The sequence below is a fragment of the Lytechinus pictus genome, chromosome 16 (genome assembly GCF_037042905.1).
Source record: "Lytechinus pictus isolate F3 Inbred chromosome 16, Lp3.0, whole genome shotgun sequence".
Lineage (NCBI taxonomy): Eukaryota > Metazoa > Echinodermata > Echinoidea > Temnopleuroida > Toxopneustidae > Lytechinus > Lytechinus pictus.
The window spans coordinates 10,294,872-10,317,307 of record NC_087260.1 but is presented as its reverse complement, the minus strand read 5'-3'; the positions used below and the strand labels follow the sequence as shown (position 1 = coordinate 10,317,307).

Genomic DNA, 22,436 nt, shown 5'->3' with positions numbered 1-22,436 from the left:
TACTATTATAATGTTTAGAACATACTGGCCACTGAGACACACAATATATCATACATGTTAACTGGAGACAAAATGTACCGGTAGCCGACTTGCATATACAGTCAAACTAATATGAAGAGTCACGATAATAACAATAGAGGAGAAAGAAAAGTAAACAAGTAAAAGAAAATCTATAAAAAAAAATATTTTTATCATTTTCACATGTAAACTGAATTTCACTAGCTAATGATTTAAACATGAACAAAACTAATTCTTCATCAACTCCATCAAGAAAAAAGTTACAACCATGTTGCAGACTTGATAATTGTCTGACATGAAAGAAAGATACATGTACAGCCTCAACATTTGTCATAATCACAAAGATTGTATTGCATACACGTATAAAATATTGCAATAATTAATATCAATTTTCATAATCTATGTGTTCTACAATACATGCACCATCCCGGGGGGGGGGGGGCACTTCCATTGACGAGTGGATACCATGCGTGACCATGGGGTCTCGAAAAGCACCGTAAACACGTATCTTCCATATTCTGAAAATGCACCCCTTTTACAAGTATGGCGTGTGATGAAACCCTACCCTTAACAAGTATTGGAAACAAAACGATACTCTTGGCAAGAATTCCCTGAATTGAACCCCTAAACAAGTCCAGCAATATTTTAGTTGTTATGTCACGGTCGTCGGTTTTACCTACATCGTTGGGTGTAGTACAGCCCCAACTCCCACACCTCGCGCAAATCGTACTCTAAACACGTAGTGTTGACTCTTGGGGCAAAAAGTACATCCTGTATAAAACAATTTAGTCCTAATTTTTTATACCATCGCAAATTTGACCCTAAACACGTAGCTTCCTAGCGAAAATAGATACCTTTTTTCATAAGTTTAGTGTTTTTGACACCCTTATATTACGTTACATTACATACGTAACATGCCCTTTCTTGAAAAAGACATCCTTTTTACGTGTTTTTTAGGTCGCGCATGGTATCCACTCGTCAATGTAAGTGGCCCCATATTCGTTATCATAAGAGGCTTGAGGGTCAATCACTTACTGTTATTAAAGGCATACGAACCCCAAGAGAAAATTAAAAAGTAGAGAATTTTTTTAAAGTGAATGATGAATCATAGGCACAGAGAAGAAAAAGGATTGATCAGTGCAACTACAATAATAATATAGGATTTTTATAGCGCACATATCCACCTTGTTACATGTATGTGCTTAAGGTGCTATATTACCCCTGCTAAGCTACATGTAGTCTACCGATTCCGCCGGTGCTCACAGCTTTTTGAGGAATTACTTCCTGCCAGTACTCATGTGGGTAAATTTCTTGCAGAGTACAAGTGAGATCCCAGGAAATCTATTGTTTAAATGAGGTTTGTAATCCCACAAGTTGAATAACCACCAAACTCAAATCAATTTGTCAAAAAACCATATCACGCACAGCATACTTTTTTTAATTTCTCACTCAAATCATCTCTCAGATCTCACTTGTTTCTGCAGTTGTGTAGAAATTAGCTCAATTGGATGAGCCTGCGCCTATGAATGTTTGAACATAAATATGGTTCAATATAAATGCTGTGGATCGTCATCATCAAATTTCTCCAAAGTCAATCACGTTGTTGTGTTCCCTGAGATACAGATACATCAAAGTAACATAATAATAATAATGTCATATTTTACCCAGGGTAGCCGCTTCAGTTCTGAAAACTGTTCTACCAGTAGGCCCTGCTTAACATGATAATGTTATCATTACCCTGGCTTTAGCACGGCTACCTTGATCGGGCGCTCAAGCATTCCAGGAATTTCTTCCTACCGCGTACCCATTCACCTCACCTGGGTCGAGTGCAGCAAAGTGTGGATTAATTTCTTGCTGAAGGAAAACACGCCATGGCTAGGATTCGAACCTGCGACCCTCTGAAAGGCGAGAGTCAGAACCACTAGACCACGATGCGCCCGTTGTGCTAACACCATGCTAACAAGAGTACTTTAACAATATGAACATACACAATCGATGGTGGTCAACATAGAATATATGAATAAATATGACAATGAAATGTTGTGTAAGGTGTTCTGATAGTTGCACCCTTGTTTAACCCCAGGCGGTGTTTCACAAAGAGTTAAGTATGACTAATGGGGTGTTGCAAGAAACTTGCGATCAAATGCACGTCTATTCTTGGTCCCTAAATCAATCATATGTCTTGCAGTTAATTACAAATAGGTGATTGATTGCTTATCTTCCAAAAGAACGACACGATACTAAATTGAAGACAAAAATAAAGAATAGAACATAACATTTTAATAAACGGAACATGTTGCTAATTGCTAATCTGCTCCATGAAACAAGGAGTGTCATCTGATTTGCTTAGTTAAAAGTGATCAACCAATTGTAAAATTACAACAGAATATTTGCGATTGATTGCAAATATTTTCTTGCAACACCTCCTTAGTATCATGCATGCACATAATAAGTAACGCACAATCTTTTTGATTCATACACAGTAGCGTGCGTCCTCATAGCATGATTCGACCCATGTGGTGACGCCTTTTATACTGCACACGGCTGGAAATTTAAGTGCGATACCAAGTCACTCTTAAATCTTTGTGAAACATAATATACACAAATTAAGGACAGCTAAGAAAAAGTTATATTTTTTTAATATGGCAATGGCAATGATGACAACCTCATATTGCCTGAAAAACAGATTCCTAATTCCTGAAAAGCACTCTTCCACTCAAACTAAGATTTTAAATCACATCATAACCCAAAAATATTATCTTTTTCTGAGCTGTCCTAAATTCTTCAAAATTTTTTTAGATACATTTTTACAGCCCATCAATGTTATGTGTTGATACACCTGGTGGGCGTTTCGTAAAGCCGTTTGTCAGTTACAAGCGACTTTACGAACGACTGGTGATCCGTTCTTGCGGGAAATGATGCAATGCACACCAGACTTCCATCGATGTTGATGTAGTTCCTAAGAAAGGATCAACAGTCATTTGTGAAGTCGCTCTTAACTTACAAATAGCTTTATGAAACACCCACCTGCAACAGGGTGCTGCTACATGCAGCTTTTCAACATACTTCAATCTCCAATAAAGCACAATGGATTATATTATTTAGAATAAATTTGCAATATACACAAACATACAAACACTGGCGGATCCAGGGAGGGGGGGGCACAGCCTGCCCGTGCCCCTACCCCCTTTGAGAGGCACAATTAAAATTTGTAATGTAAAAATGCCGTTAAATCAGAAGTGTTCCCCCCCCCCCCCCTTTTGAAAGTGAAGACCTTTTTTATTTGCTTGTCAAATTTTTTCGTGGACAAAATCCCCTTAATTTTTGGTTAAATACTATTTTTTTTTTGGGGGGGGTCAAATATTTCCTCGGGGGAAAATGTGCTCCCCTTTTTCGAAAAATCCTGGATCCGCCCCTGCATACAAATATTAATATGCTGCAGTCACACAAGCAAAAACCAGATCCAGACCGACTAAAGCTATTACACTATTTCCAATGACATACCATCGGTCGGTTAGGGCCAGTTTCCTTGGTGTGACTGAAGCACTGATCTCCAATAACCTGGGAGGTCATTTGATAAAGAATTACATAGTAGTCCTGTTTAAAAGGTAATTACAATTTCAATTTGCAATTTAATACTATCGCAAATACAATTCTATAAATTTATATCACTATTTTTTGAGGAAGACATATTTTCATCTTCTGTTAAGCATATCATGAAACAAAAAATTGTCAGTGTTGAGTGATACATGTACATAAGAAAATATAATATTAGTGTAATCATTACTAGTACATGTACATGTATGACTCGTTGCTGGCTGATATTTTATTGGTGAAATAAGATGTGGTTTTTTAAGAAATGTTAAGTCACGATTATTGCCTCAAACTTGTGAAATTACCCATGCATCATTGTGAGAGCCATTTCTGTATGGTGTCTTTGATTTGAGTCCTGGCCTGAGCGAGCTGGGGTGGATCGTCTGGCGATGAAGGGTACATATTGGCACAGTGAGCAGTACCTGAAGGAATGGAAGATAAGCATAAGGAATAAAATTATTGAAGGACATCAAATCTTCCCTAGCACCACCATCATAACTATCAATACATTATCATGAACATTACTATCCTCTGCATCCTTATCATGATCTATATTTCATATTTATCACCAACACCACCATCACCATAGTCATTACCACCATCATCATTACCACCACAACCACCGTCACCATGGTCATCATCATCACCATCAACATCATTATACACATCATCAATTCATCATCATCACTGCAATCATCACCATCATTACCGACACCATCATCATCATCCTCATCATTGCCACCTCCACCACCACCACCATCATCATCACACACAACGGTTTCTGAATGAAGAATAATTTTCTAGCCATCCTGAGCCTAAGAGAAATGTTCATTACTAATATTGAAGAAGGACTTTCCACCCATGACAGGGATTCAAACAGTTACATACCATTTATGAAGATTGCCAAGTACATATCTGTTGACTTGGTGATGCCTAAAGCATGCCATGGGTCGATAGATCCGTTGGGGAATACAATATTGTAAGCTGCAATTTCTCTTCCTCCGTAGTTTGTATTCGTGAAGTTTACGCCAGCTTGGTTGGTAGTTTTGTTGAAATGCTTGCCATAGATATCCTCACACATTTGAATGGAGAAGCTGAAGAAATCAAACATATATATCGGTATTGGTATAAAACTTTTTGAATCACATACGAACCAATAGCACCATCTCGAGTCCTCATTTACTCATACCTGTCCAGTTTCCTGACCCATAATGCTTGTGTGACTGTGGTCTAGTAATATTGACCCACTAGAATGATAACATGCTAATTAACTACTCAATACATTTATACTGCAATAATTATGTTACCAAGTAGCATAACAATTACTTTTCCTCTCAAAACATTTTAGTTTCTCTATACAAATACAATTCAGGTTCATTCATTTTCTGTAGTATTAGTAGATATCTGAAAACGTATATTTTAAGGCTATGTATTTATAACACACAGTCAATGAGAAACACCACACAGTTCACTCCCCCTTTAAAAGTGATTTGAATGTAGCTATCTTTCAGAAGCAAAACTGAGCGAAGATAGCATGGAAATTCTTGATGCAGAAGAAGTGATAGTGTGTCACAATCCAAGAGGTGATTATTTGCTTTATAATTCCACATGAAGAAAAAGGAGCATATTTCTCTCAAAATTTTGCACCTTACACAACATCAAAATCACTACCTACTAGTTTAAACACTGATGATTGCCAACACAGCTCGGTATATGTTGGCAAATGTATCATTATTGCTTTGAAGAAGACAAGTTCCAGTTAACTGGCGCGTGCGATGCTTTATATTTACAATCAATATGAAACTTGATGCCACTACGGAGAATGATTAATGTATGCTACTTTTCTTACAGTTGCTGAATATTAAGGTCAATTCAATCGCTATTTCAAATTGGTCTAACATCAGTTCGTCCAGTTACCAACTCATCTTCTATAATTTGGTCTACCATCAGTTCGTCTACTCACCACATGGTCTGCTTTCATTTAGTCTAATGCCATTCTGTCTAATAACCAATTGGTCCAATAGCCATTTAGTCCATATATATCATTCGGTCTAATTGGACCAAGCGTTAATTGGTCCAATGAATGAAAAGAAAATGGGTATTAGACCAACTGGTTATGAGACGGAAATGATCACAGACGAACTGGTGATTAGACAAAGTGATTATTGGACCAAATGCTTTTGGACCCAATGGCTGTTAGACTAAATGAAGGTAGACCATGCGATGAGTGGACGAGGTGGCAATAGACGAATCGGCAGTTTACCAATGCAATCAACTATAAAAGTTGTTCAACGACCATTGCTAGGCTTTGTGCGACAGGCCCCTGAACACTCTGACACCACTGATTCTCATACTAACCTGAGAGGGAAATGTTGTCCAAACGGTTGTTGATCAGTGTCAGTGGTTTGGTAGAAGCCAAACTCTGTACACGTCTGGTATGTCCACTGTCTCCCTGTAAATATCAATATAACAATGATATGATATTAGTCTGCAGGCACAGACCCTGATTGAAACTTTGATCAACAAGTGTGTCTCCACGCAAAGACTAGCACAAACAAAACTTGCTGTTTTGAGCAAGAGGCCCTTCAGTACACAAGGCATCAGACCCTTTACTCCAGTGAAGGGTTTGCACAGCAGACTAGCATGATATGGGCAATGACAATAAAATATTGTGACATTGAAATTTTAGATAGGAACAATGGTATAACACCTGGGCCCCGTCTTACAAAGAGTTACGATTGATCCGATCAATCACAACTATGGAAAGCCAGCAAAGTCAACATATAAAATGCATGTTTGTTTAAAAAAATTCTAGATATGAATGTATATCCATAAATTCATTGATTTCTTGACAATTTGGTGTGTTCTCCTTTGTTTACAATGGACATTTTGCAAATTTCCTGTAGAAAAAATTATGACACTGATGGATTTCCATAGAGTTACGATTGATTGGGGCCCAGATTCGCCAACATATAGAAGGGCAAATGAGTATTCTGCTTCCAAAAAAGTAACATTTTTTTAATTAAAAATTTGTATTTTTTGTCAACTTGTTTATCAACCATTCCCATGCAGTGTGAGTGCTAGTCTATCTTGCTCTAAAGGCTACAATTTGATCTACATCTATGACCATACTCCATTCAAGGTCCCATGGCTGAAATTCCTGGGGAGGTTTTACTCCTACAAGAATAGCCCTCTGCTTTATAGCACCTATTAAGCACAAATGAGGAAGGAAACACCAGACGATGTTAGCAAGTTTACAGTGCCATTGATATGGCATTCACAAAGTGAAGCATGGACACAAAGTGCCTCCAGAGGGCAACATAACACAAAGGTGCAATGCATGGCAAAGCAGTCCATCTCGAGCTTGCTCACTAAAATGAACACACATTCAATACACTGTATTACAGGTATTCCTACAAAAGTAGCTCTTCTGCAGAATTTTTTTTGTTCTTCCCTCTTATGGACCCAAATTCATAATTTTTGGAAGCCGTTTCATAATCCTGCTTTATTTCCATAATAAATAAATACTAATTTTTCATAACACTTGGCAGCTCTGTACCACCTCTAAGAAATGGAGGTTTTAAAATGTTACATACAAGAAACCTGCCTTGATAAGCTTTAAATCACAGAGTTAGGGTCATATAACACAGACATTAATAATAATATTAATAATAGCTGGATTTATAAAGCACTTTTTGCCTGAGGATACAAAGCGCTGCTATTATTACCCCGGCTTTAGATGGAGCTACCATCACCGGTGCTCAGTGCATACAAGGAATTACTCCTGCCGAGTACCCATTCACCTCACCTGGGTCGAGTGCAGCACAGTGTGGATAAATTTCTTGCTGAAGGAAAACACGCCATGGCTAGGATTGGAACCACGACCTTGTTTCAAAGGCGAGAGTCAGAACCACTAGACCACGACGCACCCACCCACATTATCATGAGATAAAATTATAAAATTTTAACTCAATTCAAATCATTCCCCCATCTATTGCACATGTTTTTATGTGTTCATATCATCACTGTTTCTTCTCTTAATCAAAATATTACTAGTGAAACTAATAAAATTAGAACCACCGTAAATCTATGGCTCTCTACTATCCTATGTATCAATCTAGTTCTCACCTCCAACCCCTGCCTCACTGTCCCAAGAGGTCTCCCTCATTTCAGAGATCATCTTCTCGTACGACGCATCAACGCATTCTCCGTCGCTCAATAGCGCACTCACGGCTGCATAACGTGAAAGTTCTGTGCCTAACGATTCATTAGCCATGATGTCACAAAGGGTATCGATGGTGACGTTGTTGCTTCCACCCTGCAAAAATGAATAAAATTAAATAAAAAATTATCAGTGTTTCTTTTTATGGAGGGTGCACCTGCATGTATATTAAGTCTACATAATTTTAGATCTATATCTTCAGAAATCAATGACTGACGGACTGACTGATTGACTGGATTGATGTGATTGATTGATTGATCAATTGATTGATTGATTGACTGACTGGCTGATTGATTGATAGGCTGATTGATTGATTGATAAATAGATTGATAGATAGATTGGTTGATTGACTGATTGATTGATTGGTTGACTGATTGATTTATTGACTGATTAATTGATTGATTGAGTGACTGATAGATTGATTGGTTGATTGGTTAATTCATTTTTTATTGGTTGATGGATTGACTGATTGACTAATGGATGGATGGATTGATTGACTGATTGATTGATTGACTGACTGATTGATTGGTTAATTTATTTTTTATTGATTGATGGATTGACTGATGGATGAATGGATGGATTGACTGATTGATTGATAGATTGACTGATTTATTGACTGATTGATTGACTGATTAATTGATTGATTGACTGACTGATTGATTGGTTAATTTATTTTTTATTGATTGACTGATGGATGAATGAATGGATTGATTGATTGATGGATGGATGGATTGACTGATGGATGGATGAATGGATTGATTGATCAAATGGTCGATTGATCAATTCATTGATTTATTGAATGGTTTACTGATTGCAAGATTAACTGAATGAATGAATAAATAAATAATTCATTCATTCATCGATTGAATGATTTATCGAAAGTAATAAATAATGAAATTCCAATTTTTACAAAGCAGTTGAAAGACACTTCAAAGTGAAGTCTTGAAGACTGAATTCATAATGAGTCTTGATCACGACTGCTAAATTTTAAAATTCTGAATTGATTAATAACTTGCTTGTATTTCGCATATTAATATATGTATCTTGCCAATTGTATCTCGCAACATATTCGTATATTTTACTTTTTTGTTTTGTTTGTTTTTATTTTTTCTGTATCTCATAATGTTCTGTTGCTATATTTTTCATATATTGTATGTTTTTATGCTGATCAGGCCAGCCTGTTTAAATATTTGAGAAAAAATTAAATAAACAAATGATAAATAAATGAATAAATAAATAAATAAATCTATTCCATTGAACATTACAAGAAAACTGTATCTACCTCAAAACCCTTGTTGTCCTTGTTGTACTGTACAATCTCCATGAAGTTTCCAGCGATAGTCTCATAGAAGTTTGCGACATCATTTATACTTGAGCCGTTCAGTGGACTACAAAGACTATTACAGACAAAAAAAAATTCAATTAGATTTTCACTCGTGACGGTTGTAAGAGAAAGATAAAGGATTTATGTTACCTGCAAACAATGCTAAACAAATACCTGAAAATGTCAAACACACAGCTCATTGCAAGAAGGTACTAATGAATTGGCTGGATTGGCTTTTGAGGAAAATTTAATATGCGATACCCCAAAATACTTAGAATATTTTACAAGTGCAAATTGCAATTTTCAAATCAACTTTTGTAATTTCCACTCATTTTGATCTCCATGATTTTCATTAATTAGTTCAGCTGTCATTTCGTCTAATGCCCGGATGGTCTGATTTCCACTACTCATTATTTCTTAATGTGTCAAATGAAAGTTTGGTTTACATACAATTCATCTAATCGTATAAACTTAAGTGGTGTCAAAGTGATGATGATCATGTGGATTATATTAAATGGGAAAAGCCTATCTAGAAACGAAAAACAAAGTTCATGGGCGTAAATGCATGACATCATACTATTCAAGTGGGGGGGATGACACAATAGTTCATCCCCCTCCCCAAACAATAGGTTTGCTGCTTGAATTTACGCCAGTGACAAGTCTTGAATGGGCTAAAGGTGAATGAGACCAAATAGCTCGTAGATAAATTGGATTTAGACAAGCTAGGATTAGACCATATGGGATGAGACTAAATTAGAAGTAGACAAAGTGGATGGAGACCTGGGCCCCGTCTTACAAAGAGTTACGATTGATCAAATCATCGTAACTCTATGGAAATCCATCAGTGTCATAATTTTTTCTACAGGAAATATGAACAATGGCCTTTGTAAACAAAGAGAAGCACAGTGAATTTTAAAGAAAACAATAAATGTATGAATATACATCATAGTTAGAAAATATTTTGAATAAACATGCATAATAGATGTTGACGTTGCTGGCCGTCCATAGTTGTGATTGATAGGATCAATTGCAACTCTTTGTAAGAGGGGGCCAGGTGATGATTTCCCAGATGATAATAATAGCTGGATTCATAGAGTGCTTTTTGCCTGAGTATACAAAGGGCTTGCTATTATTACCCCAGCTTTAGTTCGAGCTACCATCACAGGCACTCAGTGCATTGCCATTCAAGGAATAAATCCTGCCGGGTAACCATTAACATCACCTGGGTCGAGTGCAGCACAGTGTGGATAAACTTCTTGCTGAAGGAAAACAAGCCATAGATAGGATCCGAACCAACGACCCTCTGTGTGAAAGGTGAGAGTCAGAACCACCAAACTACGATGCGCCCACATGAACATACATAAACACAGTCTAGAGTGTATTCTCTTTCTTCCCCCTGTAAACCTCAACACTACCAGTAAAACCCAGCTCCACACACTTATTCCATACTTCATTCGCAATCTTCACACAACCCGCCAAAACTTCCCCAGCAACTTTTCTAGCTCTAACAACCCGTAGGAAGTGTCTGCAGTCATTTCTACTGATACCAGTGATCTCCGACGGAGGAAGGATACAAGAGAGAGTCACAAAATTAACAGGTTAAGAATTCATTTAGTTTTTGTTTTTACTTGAAAATTTTGGTGAGAGTTTGCCACCCCGTCATATGCATCATGAGAATGTCAATATCATTGTTTGCCTTCTGGATCGCATCATTGCACTTTGAACCCACCCGGCTGGTCGCTAGGGAGTCACGTACCACCGTCAAATACTCTGTAAAAGAAAAAAAAACAAGGAAAAAATTACAACTTTTTTATTTAGCTTTAGGTTAAAGATAAATAAAAGTAGTTGCAATGATGACTAATTTCATGAGAAAGTAGAAAAACCAAGGTTAATTTTCATTATATCATTGTAGATCTAGATTTTGTACATTGGCATTAAAACTGAACTTTGTGAAATAATGAAATCTAAGCTGAAACTCGATTACAGCGATGATCATCAAAACAGATTTTGAAATCCTTACCCACAACTGGCATTTATCTTTAACCTAGACCAGCTTCATGGAGTGCCAGTAGCCAACTCCTAATCATAATAAAAATATTTTTTTAGAAATTCATTTTATATCATTGTTGTTACTATTATTCGATTCCAAATTTTTTTTTATGAGATTCTATGTTTAACAATTCATGATTGATAGTTTATTGAAATAATAATGCAGCATATGTTTCATGCAGTCCCACCTATGTATTTGTTATGTGACCTCAATTATGCAACTTACTTTCCATAAAGAATTTGATTTGGCATATAACCAGGGCTCAACATTAGCAGTGGCCCGGGGCAACCTAAATTGAGAGTCAGGCTACCAAATTTCTGTAAAAGCTCACACTTGGTGGCCCGGTCGGGCTACCAAAATTTGATGAATTGTAATGTTTTCTATTGTTGTAGGGCCACCAAATCTGCTTTGCGGGCCACGAAAAATATGAAATTGATGATTTTGGTGAACCGATAGGGCCATCAAGCAAAAAAGTTAGTTTGGAGCTGTGATATAACCATACTGATGTTTTCTATTCTCCTTAAATTTTACATCATGGACGTTTAGATATGGATTTGTGAGAGACAGCGTCTGTGCCAGAGATTCTGAGACACAAGGGCACTAGAGAAAATTTTTGTCTCATTTGACTCGGCCAAGACCAATACAAATTGTGGCTTTGGCCCTTGAGGCCAGCCTGGCCTCCATCCCTGGAAATTTACCTGGGAAATCCAGTTGAGCTTGAACGGGGGCACTGGTGGCGATAGCCCCAACCACTAGATGAGGGTACTTGAGCCTGAACCATGCTGACAAAGAGCCTACAATGGATAAATGATGAATAACATTAGCGATAGCAGATAGCCTGTAATACTGCTTTTCTATGCGCTACAGGGTTCCCAGCTTTTCCAGAAAACAAAATTCCCTGATTTTTCCCTGATGAAGTTTAAATATTCCCTGATAATTATTTAAACCCATTCCCAGTTTTGCATGTTTTCTAAGTTGTTGCAGTGAATTACATGGATTTTCAGTATAAAAACAAAAATGTGAAACTAATTATTACCACCATAACCAGTCATTCAATGGATGTTGTTTCGATATGCAACAAAATATAACAGAGTCTGACTGACTACCGTGCTTTCGACTTTTGGGCCGATCACATCTCTCTGATTTTTCCCTCATTTGAGGCATTTTTCCCTCATTTGAGGCATTTTTCCCTGATTTGAGGTATTTCTTATCAAATTACCAGATTTTTCTCTGACTGGAAAAAAGTAAAATAATTTTCCCTGATTTCCCTGATGGGCTGGGAACCCTGCGCTAACATGCCATTGTTATACCTAGCTAAGTGAGGTCGTTGGATTCATTTGCTTCATTGTAAAATGCACTTCCTCCACTCCCTAGGGAGTGGGGGCGTCTTGGTCTAGCGGTTATGACTCTCGCCTTTCAATCTGGAGGACATGTGTATGATTCCTATCCAAGGCATGTTTTCCTTCAGCAAGAAATGTACCCACATTGTGCTGCACTCAACCCAGGTGAGGTGAATGGGTACCTGGTAGTTAGAAATTACTTGAATGCTTGAGGGCCTAAAACCAGGGTAATAATAATAGCAAGACCCACTGGGAGAACAGTTTTGGGGACTGAAGTGGCTACCCTGGGTAAATATACCATTCTTCTTTTCTTTTCTTTTCTTTTCTTTTCTTTTCTTTTCTTTTCTTTTCTTTTCTTTTCTTTTCTTTTCTTTTCTTTTCTTTTCTTTTCTTTTCTTTTCTTTTCTTTTCTTTTCTTTTCTTTTCTTTTCTTTTCTTTTCTTTTCTTTTCTTTTCTTTTCTTTTCTTTTCTTTTCTTTTCTTTTCTTTTCTTTTCTTTTCTTTTCTTTTCTTTTCTTTTCTTTTCTTTTCTTTTCTTTTCTTTTCTTTTCTTCTTCTTCTTCTTCTTCTTCTTCTTATTATTATTTCACCTAGGCTTTATTCTACAAAAACACACATGCCCATCAAATTACAGTGAGATTTACAGTACATCCTACTAGATAACTATTGAACACCTGGGTGGATGGTGGCAAACACAGTGAGAGAAAAGGAGAGATATACACCTGTAGATAGAGAAAACAAGCTCTAGAGAAGAAGGAAGATAGAGAGTGATCAAAACAGAGAGTCCTAGAAGTAAAGAGCTGAAGATATATGTGGCCCCCAGGGTCCCCTCTCACAAAGACTTGTTATAGTAACAAATACATGATTTCTAAAACAACTTTATTATCAGCCAATCAGATGGAAGGATTTCAGTGGCTTTTAACTGTTATTGCAAATTTGTTATTGTAACAAAAAAATCTATGAAATGAACCCCTGGCCAGCCTCGACTTCATCATAGAAATATATATGTTGAGTCAACTTATCAATAAGCTAATCTTTATGCTTACTGGAACCGAATGACCATTATACAAAGCCTATTAAGATTTTGGAATGTAGTGGTCAAAGAATTATATAAATCAAGTTATAATAATAGAGATATATATACCTGGATATGATCCTCCAAATGAGATCCACTTGTTCTTGTCCAGTTTCATCCGTTGTCCAATAACTGTCCTAAAATGAGCCAAGTCGGCGAGGGCTTGTTCACTGCTTAGGTACTGCAAATTATCAACACTCATATCCCTGGAATCAAAAGAAAAATCATGAAACACAACAGAAACAAGCTCTTACACAGAGCTCTGCTTTTTATTGTGGCGTACTTGCCCCCCCCCCTTTCCTGGCTGCCTTTTTCCCCCTTCTACGTAATAAAAAAAATTACAGTCTGATGATTGAATTGAAGTGTCTAACAATGTGTCATATATTTTACTGATTTTGAGGAAATTACAAATGTTTTTATTGATATATCATAAACAAAATTAGAAATAGGTGTGTTTGCAGTACCACTCACATGGTGTAGTAGGTTTTCTTAATTTTGACATAAATAATTACCATCTCCCTCACTAGCATTCAAATGGGGGGGGGGGGGATTGGGGATGCCATGGTCCCTAAAATTTTCATGACCAAGTAAAAAAAATCTTGCTCCTTTGCTTTGCTCACTTGTATCTTTTTACTAAATTTGCTCTATCTACCATATCTGGCTCCATGAAAATCTGTGGCTCATAATGGCTTTCATCTTTCTGACATGTGTGTGTCAGTTGGATGAGGGAACTTACTCTGTAGGATGGCTCTTTCCGTAGAAACGATGCTCCAACATGATGAGGAATGCGTTCATCTCCTTGGCATACTCAACCCACGCCCCGTCTACCATCCAAACCGGGTTGGCCTCGCCCTCTCCACCGATCATCAAGAAAACTGGTCCCCCGGGAGTGTAGAATGTACTGTTAATGAAGAAGCGCTGTTTAAGAACAGATTAAATACTTAATCAGGAACACTGATTATAAATTACAATGCAACATTCTTACAAAGGCTTGGCTTGACATAAATTGTGTTTATCAATATCATTGCATTACTCTCTGGATATATTCTGTTCATTGACCTTCCAAAAGTTGGATATTCGCCAAAGTCAAAGCAATATTTCACACCAGATATTCTTCTTCTTCTATTGATTTCCTCCAGTCCTGGAGGACTGCAGGATCTCACACTCCTAGTACCAATGAGGTAAAAATTTAACAGTATTGTGGTGCATTTGTAGAAAGTTGGCACCTGCAGTAACACACAAGAGCACACAATGATGGCGACGGGATGAATTGTCAAGTGATTTTATATTTTTCATCTTTTAGTTATGAACTGTTTTGAGTGAAATTAGTTATTGTTTACTGCAGTATATCTATAAAACATCATATCTATTAACATTAATCTAAGGTAAAAATCTTGATTGAATATCTGTGGATTTTGTACCAGTGGATACACAGAAAAAATAAGATGATCTAAAACAAGAGTTTCGTATCTTGCTCTCAATTTTTCTCATTGACAATTATTGATTACTTTAGTTAAAAGTATCATCTACTTTTTATTTTGAGCTCTCCAATCTAGACCAAAAGCTTCGGTCTCTGTTATGTTGGTTGTTCCGCTGAACTCCGTTGGCTCCACTCACCAAAATACAGAGACCAAAGTTCTAGCTCAATCTGTACAGGGGACTCAATGGCCATATGTTTATGTATTAAGTTCGGATAAAACAGGGAAGTGAACTGCGCGACAGCCAAAGTAAGTCTCTGATTTTTCCCCTTTTAAGTTTATTTTTCCCGTTTTGGTGCATTTCAGGCCAAAACGGAATAATAATCTTTATTTTGGTACAGTTCTTTTTATATATTTTTATGAAATGAAGACAAAAATCGATGAGCCCTGTCGGGGGATTTTGCATTGTTAACCCCCTAAGGCCATGAGAAGTAAGGTATTAGATTTGCATCCGAAAATTTTTCAAATGACATGAGGCTTTTTTTCATTATTCATTATTTACTTCTAGTACCTACTTTTGACGATATTCTTGCTATCTACTTGCATATACATGTAGTGTATGTAAACATTACTGTACAGTGGCAAATTTTACAATGGATAGCGGTGCGTTCAACGCTAGCGGGCGTGTACATTTTGCTTATTACATGACGTCATCCAGCCACTGCCGAGAGCCAATTTATGAATGAAAATATAGTAAGCATGCGTAGTGCAAGCCTTCCATAGCTCCACACAGTATTCCACCAAAACAAGTGTGCAATTCTCTACCACCTTGTACCAAAATCGACCTAGAATTTCACTTTCCTATATTTTATATGAATTATGAAAGGTATTCTCGGAGGATCTATTTTCTCACCGATACCGCACAGGTAAGTGAATTTCGATTACTTTTTGCTTTTCGGTCAAAATCTTACGAAATAGCGTCAATATGGCATCGTGTTCGTTGGAGTTTGTAGAGTCTATCGCAACTTGTACAAAGTCAATTGATTTCTAGGTTTCGGAGCATCGCGTGAATATGCATAAAATTGCCGAGTCTCAATAATTTTCGATCGATACTGGAGCGATCCGATCACGAACCAAGACCATTTCCCGCGTAGACGATGTGACCGGATATCGTTATCGCTATCGATACTTTCGCACGCAGTCCGAAGGAATTATTTTGGCGACCACGTAGTCATGACGTGATCTGCGCGATTGGCCAATCAGCAATCTCTGATTCGCTGAGCCGAGACGGTCTATCCGTTGTACACAGTCTATGGACGAAGGTGCGCTGCAGTGGTATACCGTATGCACGTAGTAAGTGCGTAATTATAACCTTAAAGTTTTACTGCCCTGCGATGATTTGGAACTTGTAATTTCGTGATGGAGAGTAAGTAAGTAAGTTTAAGTAATGAATTTTTTTTTTGAAATAATGAAATTTTTTTTAAATGAAATTTTCATGCAGGCGGTGGACGCAAATCTAAAACTTTCATTCTCTTGGCCTAATGGTGGCTGCACGATAGTGAGACGTCTGTGTACGAGGAGAAATTAAAAAAAAAATTAAAAATGTTAATAAAAACTCGAAACAGACGGCTGCCAGCTGTCTATCTCCAAAGTCCAATCATGCCACAATGAGCATGCCTCCCTCTTTCACACCCCCCCCCCCAAAAAAATGTATGAATATATATAGGGCCTAATTAGTAATTGATAAAAAACAATAAAAAATATGAAAAGAAATTAAAATCCTGAAGATACAATTGTAGACCTGTAACGTTAGACTAGTAGAGTAGTGTAATTGCAATTACTGAATTACATTAGGCCTAGAGTACGAGTACGAGTAAATTAATTATAATAATAATTTCCAAAATGTAATTAGGCCTAGATCTAGATTAGATTCTTTACAGGGGGCAGGCCAAGACGTCCTTTAAAAAAATCGTCATGCCAAAAAATCAAGAGAAAAAATAGAAAAGGCACGGTCACACAATTAAGCCCGCGCCCGCTGAATGGTTCGTTAACAAAACCGAACAAAAGCGGATATACTCCAACCCCCGAAGCTCTGGGCTTCGTTTGCCCGGCATCCCGGTGAATGTACCTGATTCCATGTTCGCAGATCGGCGTCGTTGAAATGATCTAACTTCTGTTCAAACCACATATCAGGAGGAAGATTGGACTTCTCTTTCGTTGGTGGTGCTCCAAGCATTCCATGCTTTGGCCTTCCGTGTTTAAATCGACCAAAAGCAGATATTAAAGGCAGCAAAACTGCCAAAACGAAGACAGAGTTTTGGAGGATCCTTGCCATTTTCTTCTCGTCTGCTCGAAACAGGTGCGCGATCATGTGATCAAATCATATGATGAAAAATCACGTGATCAATAAGGGGTGGGGTGTACGGCAGTAGCTTGGCGATGTTCCTTTAATTGCCTTTGGGCCGTGGGTGCTGTGCTCGAGCAGTACAAATGGATTATAAAAATATACATGTATATTCATTAAAAATGTCAGGGGGATTAATTTACCTAGCACTTTTATAATTTTTATTGGGGGGGGGGGGGCGGCGGCCTTTCAAATTACAAATTTCAATATGCTTTTCTGTACATTATTTAAATTATGTCTAAATAAACAAATACACTTTATCAAACACAATGCCCTCTAGCTCAAAAATAGAAATAGGTCTATTATAGCCTACAAAATTACAGTGGGAAAAAGAAGCTGCTGTTGTTATGGCGTATATTAGGCCTATTAGTGCAACAGGCCTAGTTCATGAACTATGATCAGGTTGGCCCCTATTGTTTAACTTCTATAATAATGTTCAATTTCTAATACTTATTGTTTTAATTGTTGTTTAAACATTTTGTTCTAACCCCACTTTAAACTGCCAAAGAACAACAAAAAGTTTAGTCAACCATGCAGGTTATATGAAAAATACATCTTTTCAGTAAAACTTATCATGTTGGCCTTTATGCTATATATACCGGGGGAAGAAGCAGATTCCAGCACACCCCCCCCCCCCGAGCTCTCGACTAAATTAAACCCATGACAGGCTACAAATTCAGCATTCATAATTACCTATACAGATTCCTCTAACTAAACTGTCTTATCAAATTTCTGAAATTAATTGATAGCAAATTAATCACGCTAATTAGTTTTATACGAAAAATCAAAGATTTGCTCTTATTGAATGAATTACGGCACCAAAACTGATGACTTTCTATTCACAGACAGTCACTATAAAGGATTCTGATCAAAATTAATGTAGGCATACTTTAAAAAAATCGCGGTATCACAATTTTGTCTTACAACAGACAACAGCACTTCATGTATTATAGTAAGCCCATCTAAGGCACTCAGAGGCCAAAATTAAATCTAAAAAGTTTAATTTCGCGTACCATTTCTAACAAAATAAATCATTATGATAAACCATTCCCTTGCAAAGCACAACCCACAAACTATATAAGCCATGAGACTTATTATGAATATAAATTTTCTTTAAAAAAAATGTAAGAAAACCAAACTAGTTCTTTTCCAAGTTAACTCGAAAGGGGTAGGCTCACTCCACGCAGAAAACATTTGTAAAGATAGATTTAATAATATCACGGCAGAGAAAAAAAAAACACTGGAAGTTTCGCAATATTTCGGTGAAACAGTCGTTCGATCTTTGTTCTCAAATTAAATCAAGAAAACTGTTGCTGCAACTTACAAGAGAGATATCATTCTCATACATGTATGAAAATTTTGAATAATTATGATTTCATCCATGTGATAAACATAAAAAAGGGGGTAAAGGGAAAGTTTGTGACTTAACCTGCATGTATTGCCGGCTACTAATTGCAAGACGGCGAATAACTGTTTTAACAACATTGCTAAACTTTAAGTTTCCTTTTCATGGTCAGATTTTGATTAGATTTTCACCGTTATGCCGGGTGACATGATTTCTTACGTAATATTTGTGGAATTAGGGTCCTATTAAAGGCTTCTTCCGGGGCTTCTTCCCCCTTTTTATTTTTTTTTCTTTCATTTTTTTCATGGTACCCCGCCCCTCCCTAGTACCCCCGCCCTGGAACCGCCTATGGGGTTGAATGTGACATAATAAAAGGTAAAGGGCCTGTTTTTATACTTACGTTGAATATTTTATTAAAAAATGATGTGGAAATACAAATCCCGGGATACAAAATACAAATAAATGAATATAATAATAATTGGAATTTCCAACGAACTTTTGTTTGTCTTTATTTAGCGTTTTTCTTTATTTAGCAAGAGCAACCTCAACGTTCAATTTTGGTCAGGCAAAAGTCATTCGAGATTCGGCTCTGACTTTCGGCAACGAAAGCACAGACTTGGTCCTTGTTTTCTTTAATATCGCAGAATTCTCTCGGATTTTGGTGTATTTCCTTCATCAAAACATCACTTTGATTGCTCTCCAAAGTGCAGAGATTTACTCTTATTTCTTGGAACAGTTTGATACTTGTTCTACCTTTTAAGAAACAAGTCGAAGAGTTGCTGAAGAACTTGAGGATAGCGGACACCTCCCACCACCGAACGGGCTACGTAAGCGTGAAAAAGAGGCGTGTACCGGCTGAGAAAATGGCAGAGGGCCCAGCGGCGGCTGCTGCAGCGACTGGAAATAGCACACGAGAAGAACATGAAGATCTTCTTCTCTATAGAAGGTACAATTTCTTAAAGTGTTTCTTAAGCATATCAAGGACTTAACTGAGAATGAGAGATATCATTTACTGTCACTGGTTTTAGAATTTTAGAATCACAAGATGTAATCTAGATCTAGGGCCTAGGCTATGCTTAATAATGCAGTTTTATTTTTGTAAATTTGAGAACATTCATCAGACAAATAATATATGTCACAATCAGTAATCACAGTCGCAAGGAATGTAACTGTTATTTTAGTTAGCAAACATTGAAACAGAATACTGAATGAACATATCTAATCTGAACCCCAGTTTGAATTAAACTCTGATTTAAAGACTTTAAATCAGAGTTTGATTCAAGGTTGTGGTTAAACTTTTAACTTTGGATAGTCAGCTCATTTGACATGACACTCGCATCACTCTGTCTTGGAATGTTATCTGATTTTTTTTTCACCAGAGAAGCAGGGGGGGGGGGGGACCAAAATAGTAATCATAGGAAATATACACTAACACTATTTAAACAAAGTTTTTGATATTTTGGCTTCCCAAAATTTTAACTCAACAGTTAAACCCGGTTCTAACTGGACTTCATAGTGTAGGTGCCTTTAATTTCTAAATGAATTTTTTAAATGAAGCAATAAATATAAATAATAATGACATGAAAAGAATATGAATAGATTTGATTTTGAATAAATCCTGAAATGAATAATGAGAATGAGATAGATTGACAGGAGAGATATGAACAAAACATACTTAAAGGTAGAGGACAGAAGTTGCAGCAAACAATTATTTCATGTGAAAGTCTAATAAAATCAAGATTAATTGCCACAATATTATATTAGATCTAGATCTGGTACATTGAATAAACTTATCTTTTTGAAATCTTGAAATTTTAGCTGATTATTCTGAAAATCACTAACACAGGAAAGCATAATGTGGGACAGTGTATTAATATTGCTCGGAAAATTACCCAACATTTGATGGAATTCCGTGCTTATTTTGCTCATTTCTCAGCAATTAGGTATTTTCTTCCAGAGCCACTTGGCACATAGTTTTTTATTCATACATACAAACACTTGGGTGGTAATTTTATTGTATTCTGCTCAAACTCATTTTGAGATCGTTACCAAAACTGGTATTTATCTTTAACATGACTTAAATTACGATTTGCAATCAATGGAGCATTACACACAAATGAATGGAAGAAAAGATGATAAAAAAAGTTCTGACTCTGAGAGCACAACATCACCAGCCTGATTAAAAAAAGAAGAAAAAGCAAGCATTGACACCAATTACTTTTGTCCACAGTGTTTACAAGCATAACAACCAGTAGGGGGATCAGGAATCTGATGACTGTGGCTTCAACAACAACAAAAAAATTTCAAAAGTTACACTGTACGTGTATTGACTACATGTGTAGGCCTATGAGCAGAGACAGTGTAATTGTATCTTCACTATGAAAATGAATGCTTAACCGTGGTAAATTTTTATATTGAAAGTTGAATGCCGTAGATTTGCACTACAAGGTGCCCTTTGAAGATTATTGGATCCAAAGTAAAGTACTGTCAATATATTTTCATACAACACAATCTGGAAAACAAGTATCTGTCAATGGTTTTAATAAGTAAAATGTAACTGTAGTGTAAATGATAATATGTAGTTTTAAACTTGAGTCATTTAATCTATGGTACAGTACAAAGTATTTTATGGATTTGTATTAAAAGTTGGGCTTCCAACTAAGATCACTACTTCTGACAATAATGCAATGTCCAGTTTATTTCCAAATCGTCTAATGCCACTTTGTCCAATCGCCAACTCGTCTACTACCATTTGGTCCATCATCAGTTCGTCTACCCACCACATGGTCTACTTTTATTTAGTCTAATGCCATTCCGTCTAATAACCAGTTGGTCCAATATCCATTTAGTCCATATACCAAACTTAAGTGTTAATTGTGCAAAATGAATAAAAAGAAAATGGGTTTAAGACCAACTGGTTATTAGACGAAATGGTAATAGATAAAATGGTGATTAGACGAAGTGATGATTGGACCAAATACTTATTGGACCAAATGATTGTTAGACGAAATGTTGATGGACGGAATGGTATTAGACTAAATGAAGGTACATGTAGACCATGTGGTGAGTGGACGAGTTGGCAGTGGACGAATTGGCTATTTACCAATGCACCAATCTCATGCACAAGCAATGACTTGTAGGCTTGGATTGAAAATGGTGTGAACCTGGAAATGAGTTGCAGGAAATTAATTACTTGTTGATAACGACTCTTGAAAATTAGGAGAATGGGCAGGATCAAGGCCTGGTAATACAAGGCTTTGTGATCATTATGTATGATTTTAACTGAACATTACAGCCTGTACAATGTACACGTAGTCAATGCAATCAATCATAAGAAATTGTCCTAAATTTGCCATAGCTCCTGTGAGTTGTGTGCTGACTGGGCTTATCACTTTAATTGTTGGTGAATGGGGTGTAGCGGCAGATTTGGTTTCACTGGCGGATACGGTACCGTATCCGCCGGCAGATATAGTTCATATTTGGAACCATATCCGCCTGGTTTGTTGCGGTGTGATGTTTGCAGACTTGGTTCAGATTGGCTACGTGTATTCATATTGACGGACGTCACTCTCGGCAGCGCATGCGTGGCTCAGCTCTGGCAATATCGGGGGGGGGGGGGGGGGGTCGGTTGATTTAGTTTGAGATA

At 37.0% G+C, this 22,436-nt stretch overlaps 1 protein-coding gene across 1 annotated transcript; it reads right to left on the bottom strand.

Annotated features, from left to right (window-relative positions):
• Positions 1-185: 185 nt before the first annotated feature.
• LOC129278558 (putative serine protease K12H4.7) lies at positions 186-17,408 on the bottom strand. Its single transcript, XM_054914704.2, has 10 exons — positions 17,170-17,408; positions 14,360-14,541; positions 13,693-13,829; positions 11,907-12,002; positions 10,787-10,928; positions 9,117-9,231; positions 7,741-7,930; positions 5,971-6,064; positions 4,501-4,706; positions 186-4,034 (listed from the first exon to the last, which is right to left on the bottom strand). The coding sequence occupies exons 1-10, from the start codon at positions 17,374-17,376 to the stop codon at positions 3,925-3,927; spliced, it is 1,479 nt and encodes a 492-aa protein (XP_054770679.2). The 5' UTR covers positions 17,377-17,408; the 3' UTR covers positions 186-3,924.
• Between the last annotated feature and the right edge of the window lie 5,028 nt (positions 17,409-22,436).

Bases quoted from the DNA above. Each gene is read 5' to 3' on its own strand.
- LOC129278558 (XM_054914704.2), bottom strand. From the start codon at position 17,376: ATGGCAAGGATCCTCCAAAACTCTGTCTTCGTTTTGGCAGTTTTGCTG. The intron at 14,542-17,169 runs GTACATTCACCG...GTTCTTAAACAG, and splicing joins ATCTGCGAACATGGAATCAG to CGCTTCTTCATTAACAGTAC. The intron at 12,003-13,692 runs GTATATATATCT...TATCCATTGTAG, and splicing joins ATTTGGAGGATCATATCCAG to GCTCTTTGTCAGCATGGTTC.